At 35.9% G+C, this 9214-nt stretch overlaps 1 protein-coding gene across 1 annotated transcript; it reads right to left on the reverse strand.

Annotated features, from left to right (window-relative positions):
• Positions 1-428: 428 nt before the first annotated feature.
• ppp1r3ca (protein phosphatase 1, regulatory subunit 3Ca) lies at positions 429-3213 on the reverse strand. Its single transcript, XM_026285555.1, has 2 exons — positions 3007-3213; positions 429-2446 (listed from the first exon to the last, which is right to left on the reverse strand). The coding sequence occupies exon 2, from the start codon at positions 2419-2421 to the stop codon at positions 1489-1491; it is 933 nt and encodes a 310-aa protein (XP_026141340.1). The 5' UTR covers positions 2422-2446; positions 3007-3213; the 3' UTR covers positions 429-1488.
• Positions 3214-9214: the final 6001 nt, after the last annotated feature.

Consider the following 9214-nt stretch of genomic DNA (forward strand, 5'->3'; position numbering starts at 1 on the left):
GGCTGCTTCGAATGAATCTACTTACTATGATTTTAAAGAGAGCTTTATGCAGATAAAAGCAATTCATATGCCTTGATTTATATGTATATATTCATAAAGCCCAGGTGTCAAGCTTCCACATCAACTTGAGTCTCTTCTCCTCAGAAATCTGTATTATTATTATTTTATTCTTTTAAGGTGTTTGAGGGGTTTAACTTTAAAACTTAATCAAAGTAGCACTCAGTTTGCTTATAAACTCTAAATGAACTCAGCTCTCAGTATAACTTGTGGTTTGTCCTATAAATGCTTTTTATGAGAACTGCTTAATTGCCACCAAAACCATATTGTTATCACTTTGACTTTGGAAAGTAAGTATGAAGTCTAAACTGGACAGATCAGACATATTCCCACTCATTCTGACTACAGTTACTGAGAAACAGAAGCTGAAAATGTGAAATTTTTATTTTAGAAAAATCACACCAAATACACACTCATTTACCAAGACAGCCATTATTTCTTTCAAAAAATGCAGCCATTCTTTCACATCTGATTCGAACATGACATCACAACCAATTCAACTCATTTTCACTGTATTGCACTTAAAACATAAAAATTACCTAGCAAAAGATACTACTTGCTTTACAATTGCATTTGCTGAGCAGATCCTAATGCACATAAACCATTATCAGGCCATTTGTTTAGCTTATTGTGTACAGTTGAATTTAATTTCTAACACATCCAACACAAAAATGAATAAAAAAAAGGAGGCACCTAAACATACGTGCATCTTGCAGATTAAAATTTGATCAAATATAACCAAATCTATTTCAAGTCTGATTTATTCATGGAGCACATATTAAATATGATAAATATTAATATTTCTTTGTTTTTCCCTTCTGAAAGTTTGTAGCCAGTTAAGGTTACCCCTTCAATATGAAGGACAATCTCACTGGTTGCATACCAACTGTTCATCTCTTATAATATAATCTTCAACTGGATATCTGCTGAAAATGGCCATACATATATCCTCTTCAAATTATCAGAAATGATTTTCACAAGGTATCATTTTTTTATAGTGCACAGTCTGCAGATGTGGCACACCATGGCAACAATATATAACAAAACATTCTCTTAGCAAACTTATGACAAAGGCACGTTTTATAAAATGAACTAACAAAGATGTTATAGTGTTTGCTTGAGAACCCCTAGTGGTCTAGCGCTTCATGAAAGGGGTCATCACAAGTTTTACTTAAAATAATAATACATGCTGTATTGCGGAGGCAAAATTCACTCAAAAACAAGGTTCACTCTATGTGACCATATCAACAAGTCCATGTTCCCTCTTTAATCTGCTAATAGACAGCTGATTTAAGTCTGCTTGTAAAGTAATCAGCAGGTAAATCATATTAAGAGCTCTTAACAAAATGTTAATCTGTTGTTATACCGAGAGATGTATTGGTGCTAAAAGCTTTCAACAAAAATGTGGATAGTTAATTATGTGAGCTCAAGTCACCAATAGGGCCCACTGGTTGCAATGTGCCCCCAACTCTGCCAGTTTGGGAAAATTACATTGGATTGGAGAGGACTTTTACATTTAAAAACCTCCTTGTCCTGTGTTTTCTTGCCTAACTTTCGGGATTCATTGGGTTTCCTTCCCTGGTTTGTGGAATTCCATGTATTGTTTTGTTGCCAAGATGTTGAAACCAGTCCATAGTTTCTGCCATCGTTGTTGTCCCAGTAGGTCTGCTCTCCAGTTCTGTAGCTAATGCAAAATTCAACCTTATTCTGAGGGGGCACATAACCAGGCAGTTCAATGCCAAACGAGAATATGTCTGTATCCTGACAACCATAGACATTATTCATAAATGTGCATTCCACATCCTGAAAGCTCTTCCAGGTGTCGAAAGTGATTCGCACATGAACCAACTTCTCGTAGGCCAGGTTACACACTTTGATGGTGCCGGTGAGGGCTCGCTCCTGTAGGGTACAGCTCTCCAAACAAACCAAGTTCTTCAGCAACCGACTACGGAAATCTAGGTAGTCTGCTGCTGGCTGTGGAAAGTCTAGAATTCTGCTCTGGACTGAATTTATATGGAGAGTTCCTCTGACGTCCTCTAGGTCTTCCAGGTCATACTGCAGTTTGGATGTAACAGGTTCTCTGTTTTCGAAAATTGAGAAGACATGAACCACGGTTAATGACATACCCTTTGAGTCGGCAAACACAACCTTCTTTTTGGTCTTGGATTTTGGGGTCTGCCAATCAAGAAAAGGAGGCTCCAGGTGGGCTCTGGAGCTCAAGCAGGGCCGCAGGGGTTTGTAGCAGGTGTTGACCAGGTTGCGTGTCCTGTAGTCTTCATAAGAGCTCAGGAAGCTGTGCAGTGGGGGAGAATGGGTGATGTACAGCTGCATAGCCACATCCACGGGCATAACTGGACCCGGCATTAGTGAACCTAGGAGATGAAGAACTCTAAACACATACAGACAAAAGACAACCCAGATGTGTGAGTACAATGTCTTTAAAATGTTTCTCAAAATATTCTGCAGCAAAATGATACTCTAGGAGGAAGCGGTTTGCCTTTATGAAGCAGCACAACACAAATTAGACATGAGTGTAAATGACAAGATTGTGAGAGCAGCCCTTGAGCCCCCCACAGGAAGTCAAAACAAAAAGGCGAAGGGCTCTTAAAAGTATTTTGATTTTACCTGCAAATATATGTATACACTTTGATTTCAGATGTAAATATATGTGCTTCACTTAGGGTTTCAAACATTTGAGTAACTACGAAAGTTTTGGGAAAAGAGATTTGAGAACTTCGAGTTGCCCAAGCAGGTAACCATAACACTTTTTGTTATATATATAAAAAAATTACTTTAATTAAAAAAATAATTAAAAATATATATGACAAAATGGTTTTTGTTTTAAACAAATAATTACTATAGTCCATGTGCCGCAAACTGTACTAGAAGCACAAGAAAACAATTTTGCATTTTGTTTACTTAACCTAACTGGTTTAAATAAATTCTTACCTTGAGGAACTCGTGAAGAAAGTGTTTCAGTATAAAGTGGGCTCTTCAGCAAAGCACACAGCAGAGGAAACAGGATTTATAAGCAACTCAAAAGCGCTGAATTTAAAGTAAATATTCGTGATTTCAGGGGTTCACCCCGGAGCCTGTTCTTTGCCGACACTCCCACTCCACGCTGAGCACACACTGCGAGTCCTTTAATAAAGCCCGGTGCTACTTATTTGCATATTCCACACCCCAACCAATAACAGAGCAGGACACTTTTGAGTCGACCAATCAGCACTAGAATAGATTTAGTACCGTGGACCCCTGTCGGTGCATATTATATCGCACTCGCCTGTGAATATCTACTCAATTATCGTGGTTTTGTTAAACTGACATCCTCCTTGGGTGTAGTAATTGTTGAAGTTTATATTCACTTTTATTTTAAGATCTGTAAATGTAAGGCTTTCTTCATTCAGCTGGAGGTAACGCATCAGGGTAATCTTTAATCTACTGAGTGTGGTAGTTTGCCCTGTGAATGTAGGTCATGGGGTAAAGTTAATCTTTATTTTCTAAAGATTGTAATAAACCACGAATCTAAACTTAGCACTGACACTAACAACTTATACAAATGTATATAACACTACCATTAAGTTCCAACAGCGTCTGGTGTGTTGACCATGGTCCAAATGGCTCTTTAGTCCCATCCCATAGCCTACATGACGTTAGAGCATGATAGAATAATCTGCTTTCACAAAATCTCGGCCATCCAATCCATGTCAGAGTCCTTAATGCAAGTTACAAAAATACTAATTAAAAACTGACATATTTCCTCTCTCAATCGATCTTCCATATTTCTCTCATTATTTCATGATTATATCACCATCATTATTTGATTAACGATTTAGTGACGACACACTCTGATTGACTGATATTAATGGCCAGATGTCCACCTCAGTGATCAATACCTTAGCACCTTTCTTATTGATGTGCAAATGTTGAAGCTGTTTCGACTGTATGTTTTGGTGATTAGCGGTTATCGGCCCAATGGGGCACGAAAACTAGCAAAGGACCCGAACGTGCAAAAACTCTCCTCTGTGAAGGTAGCAACACCAAGACCAAGGTTTTGACTCCCAGGGAACGGAGATGTTATGCGAAAATATGAGATAGGAAGGGAAATTAAATTCATAAACTTCGCCTTCCGAGAAACTGCGTTCGCGCGCAAAACTTCTGCGTTTTACCAAATATTTGCTAGCAAAACGTTTCATTTGATCACAAACTTTTGCGCCCACAATAAGCATTTAATATAGCCTACTTTGACTTAAACATAGTCATTTTCGTGGCATTTGTGGGAGAATAACATCTGCAAGGATCTACATTGACCTTATTCCAAAACATTGCTTCTGTGGCATGAAGATAGCCTTACAATTGCATAATAAGCCTCGAGTCATGCTGCCAAACCCGACCATGGCACTACACGAGCCTGAAATAAAACGAGAGCTTGACTGTGTCACGAAATTCCCATGTCTTATTCGGTACAAATGTTACCAACTGGAATATACAATGGTGGAGAGAGGCATCTAGTGGACACTATAAAGAACATATTCATTTTAAATTTAGAGTCTTAAATCTAATCGACACCTGCCTTACTTATACTTTTGCTGGGCTGTCATGTCTAATAAAATACACGAGTCCTGGTTACTAAAATCTTATTTTAGAGACAGGCAGATAGATAGATAGATAGATAGATATATAGATAGATAGATAGATAGATAGATAGATAGATAGATAGATAGATAGATAGATAGATAGATAGATAGATAGATAGATAGATAGATAGATAGATAGATCATTACAGAAGGAGAACAGTTGTGTAATATAAAACAGTGTGGTAAGTCACAAATATTTCAACACCCTCAAGTATTGACAGACTGTTTCAAATCTTGTCAGCCAGATTTACAAACACATGACACAAATCAGCCAATCAGTCAGCCAGATGCTCTCCTGACTACCTAGGTTTGGGTCAATGCACCACACCAACCAACAGTCTAAAAAAAGCCTGGCATAGAGGGTTATTTGACATGTTGCAAACCTGCAACTTCACAAATTTAGAAAAGAGACAAATGCAAATAACGTGTTATTAATAGCTTTGGTAGACTTCTACTGACCACTGAATGCAAGTTCAGGAGTTATGATGTTTTACTGGTGTAAATGTCTCGTTTCTCTGTTTGGAGGCCACAGTGAAAAATTTTTACAGAACAAATAATAGCCTAGAGCTGACCCAAACCCACAGAAATTTATCCACAATGAATAATTAAATACTTACTATTTATAATTCTTTTATTTTTTTGTATTTTAGTTATTTCATAATTTATGTGTTTCATTTAATAATTTAATTAATAATTAAATAAGTATATTCTAAATAAATTAAGTGATGAGTTTTTCGCAAATTTTTAATTTTAATTTATTTTATTCATTTATTTTTTGTAAAAAAAAAAAAAAAAAAAAAATATATATATATATATATATATATATATATATATAAAACAATATCTCCATTTGTATATAAACTTGAACTTTCAGCATTGTACGTTTTCAGTTGTTGTTTATGCTCTAACATCAAGATTATACACTAGCTAAAGTTAAAAAAGGCGAAATCATAATCAATGACCCCTTGGTCATAATCATAAATCATAATCATTGGCTGCTCTATCCGTTTCCATAAATCATCTTTAAAAAATAACCTCACTGCTTCCACTAATGAAGCAATGGAGATGTGTGCGAAGATGCAGACTGACACAAGATGCAGAGCCTGCAAAAAAACTTGTGTGTTTTAATCTTTGTAAAGTTTTTCCCCATGCTTTTTAAAAGCTGAATTCCATGAGGCAGCAGAAATTCTGAGACCATGAACAAATTAATCCTTCACAAACAGTCACTGATGTCTTGTTATTTTCTTATTGGGCAAATAACCCATGAGCCCTGTGTTTCCACATGGCACAGTTTCTAACCTCTACTATGTCAGAACTAATTTATTGTGCATTGTATCACTCTTTGGAGTTTTCCATTGGATCGTTGTAAGGCTCAAGAGGGTGAATGTGGCATGAGGCCAGGCTGGAGATTAGAACATTGCAAGGCTATCCGAATGGGTCACTTCTCTACTTTGTACAATACGGTTCTGATGTGGGAAGCATTTGAGCCCCTTTGTATGATTCTCAGGGGTCCCAACTAGGTTTTGGGGAGGATGGTGTTGTTTCCCTGTGGATTGGGATGGGAAAGGGTGCCTTAAATGGGGCCTGTGGATGAATGCCTGTTTTAAACATTTGATTTATGTACACCGGCTAAGAGCCAGTCTGTTTAGTAAGTAATGTGTCTTTGTTAGAAAGAATGAGTGTGTGTGTGTGTGTGTGTGTGTTTGAGTGTGTATTTGTTCGATTAATTGCTGAAGACCTGCAGCACATTGAGATTCTGTCTCAAAAAACAGTGTGTAATGAACAATAGTTCACCACTTAAGTATTTAGTAAGATTCAAAAACATTGTAATTTTACTAAGCATTTCAGATGTCTTTCACAAAAAAAGATAAATTTTTTAGTGTACTTAATAAAGTAGGCTACTGAGAGCATAATTTATGCAGCATATATATTTCGGGTTTCTGAGATGATGGGCATAAAACCATGTTTTATTGTGTTTAATTCTGTTTACTTTTTTGCTCTCAGAGACATTTGCTCTTAGTAAGTAAATTAACTATTTTCAATCCTTTTTTAACCGTCCTTGTTGAATGTTAAAATACTTGAACTGAATGTGTCTCTCTGTTCATTTGAGAAAGGTAAATACAGGGTGATTCGAATTAAAAAGAAGAAAAAGAAATCAAAAAGAAGGATGAACCGAGAATGACCTTTCGACGCTTATGCTATTCGAGAGAGGACCGTTCAGGTAAGCTTGTTTGTTTCTTTTGCTCCGTTATTAATACAGAGTTTGGATATTAAAATTGTATTGGTCGGAGACTTTAGTTTGTTCCTGTAAAATCTTGACTACTATGAGAATCTCATGCTACTGATCTAGTTACAGCAAGTTAGGTGCTTTCATAACGCCAGGGACTCAATCTAACGATTTCCGTCTCATGTGGAAAAGGTTAGGTCTGCTACTTTTTTTAGTTTAAACTCAGACACTGCTTTCCTCTTCTCTCTTTTCTCTGGAGAGAGTTTGATGGCCACTTTTAACCCAAAGTGTCATGTTCTGCATGTAGTAAATTAACCAAACAAACAGTGGGCTACATGGTTTAATCTAAAGTCGAAACAGTAAGATAATATCTAAAAAGAGGATTGTAGGAGACTGAAGGTCTTGACTCAGGTATCCCTCTCACATACATAATGCTTGTTCATAATGCTTGTCTGAAGACTGATTAATATTGTGGAATTTAAAGTCATTTACCATTCACACATGAGATCAACCTAGCTGTTTACCAATAATCTCAAACAAATATTATGTCCAAACCCCCTGCAGAGGCAAACACACAAATACACACAACAGAACCCACACAATATTTAGTGCTTTTTCATGGCTGAGAAAAAAGGGGGATTAGTTCTTTTAAATAAATATGTTTTTTCTCTCTCTCTCTCTTGGTGAGACAGCCATTTTTGTAGTGAGAAAAGAGAATAACTGAAGGGTCTTTCTCTAAACGTCTATCATGTTGGCCTTGACAGTAAATGCACTTCATTGTTGCTAGTTCAGTCTCAGAGCAAGATCTTTGAGAAGACAGTGTGTTGACTCAGGAATGGTTTTTACAAATTCAGAACCAATCGATTCGATTCACAAAGAAATTTGTTCAAATTCTTTTCAGTTTTACTTAATGACTCCATTCAGTATTTTTAGGTGCATTTTTAAAACAAGAGTCACTTCATGAGCATTACAATTTTTTTTGTCATCATAGCATATACAAACAGGAACTTAAAGGTCTTCACAGGAATCCATCAAAATTTGTTTGGTTTAACTTGAAGAAACTGTGACGGAGGTATATTACTTCATGTAATGCTAAGCCTTCTACTACTAATACAATTATTATTAAAACATTATATTTAAGGAATATTACCAGAAGAAAATATTCACCAGAATATTTTGTATTATTTTTAAATTAAAATGGAATCCAGAAAAAGAATGGAAAACAGAATTTGTTTTTTTTTTTATTTACATTTTATTGGGCCTTCATTTTTTAAATATTTTTTTTAAATTGCTGTTACATTGTGCATGCTTTAATAAAATTTAATTGAAACATTAAAACATAATCTGGAGAAATTAAAACTGGAAAAAAATAATAATAAAACAGAATTTGGGGAGAAAATTTTTATCTATTTTATAGGGTCCTATTATATGTATATTAAGCATTATTCAATATTGCTGTTAGGACAGTCATAAAGTCATATAATATTTTCCAATTGTCTCTAAACATTGAGACAACATTGGTGCCAGGAGCAAAGATGGCAAATTTCAAATTGTGTACTTCTGGGTGATCAGATCATGCACTCCAGACGTTCTTTATGCCAGATACCAATGTGGCACACATGACAGTCGCTTTTACAGATGAGTTGATTTTAACAAAGCAAAATCAGTAGGATTCCATTTATCCTTAAAACACCTACACTCCAGAGGGCTTTAGATATCTATGTAATATCGTTCCTCAAACATTTAGTTGAAAAGATGAATCTGCTGTATTAACCCTGCCACTGAGTCTATTGATGAAATCCTTTTGTGACTATGAGCAAAATATTGTAATCTATCTCTGATCGCTTGGCTGACTCAGAATGCTCAAGCCTTCAATAGATGACTTTAAATCTAGCTTCTTTGTCCAACAATTTAGCTGCACAGCTTGTTTATTAAATGGGTCACCAGGCAGTTGTGAGACTACAGAAAAGCCTGAACAAAAGGCCATATTCTCCCCACAATATTTTCCTCTTCTTGTCCAATTGGCTCACCAGGGGTAAAGTGAAATCCTTGAATAGTACATTTCATCGATTTGAACTATCGCATGAGATCCTCTTTTTCCTGTGACCGTCATTTTAGACCACTGATATGGCTGACTACTGATGCTGAGTGCACAACAGATACAGCCACTGCTGTCTGAATACAACATACACTGACAAACACCTATAAGCACTGCCATCTATAAGTGATGAATGATGGAATTATTTCTTTTGTCATATATTTATAAAATTTTGCTTTTAAAAATATATACGTA

This window comes from Carassius auratus, chromosome 17 (assembly GCF_003368295.1).
Source record: "Carassius auratus strain Wakin chromosome 17, ASM336829v1, whole genome shotgun sequence".
In the NCBI taxonomy this organism is placed as follows: domain Eukaryota; kingdom Metazoa; phylum Chordata; class Actinopteri; order Cypriniformes; family Cyprinidae; genus Carassius; species Carassius auratus.

Bases quoted from the DNA above. Each gene is read 5' to 3' on its own strand.
- ppp1r3ca (XM_026285555.1), bottom strand. From the start codon at position 2,421: ATGCCGGGTCCAGTTATGCCCGTGGATGTGGCTATGCAGCTGTACATC.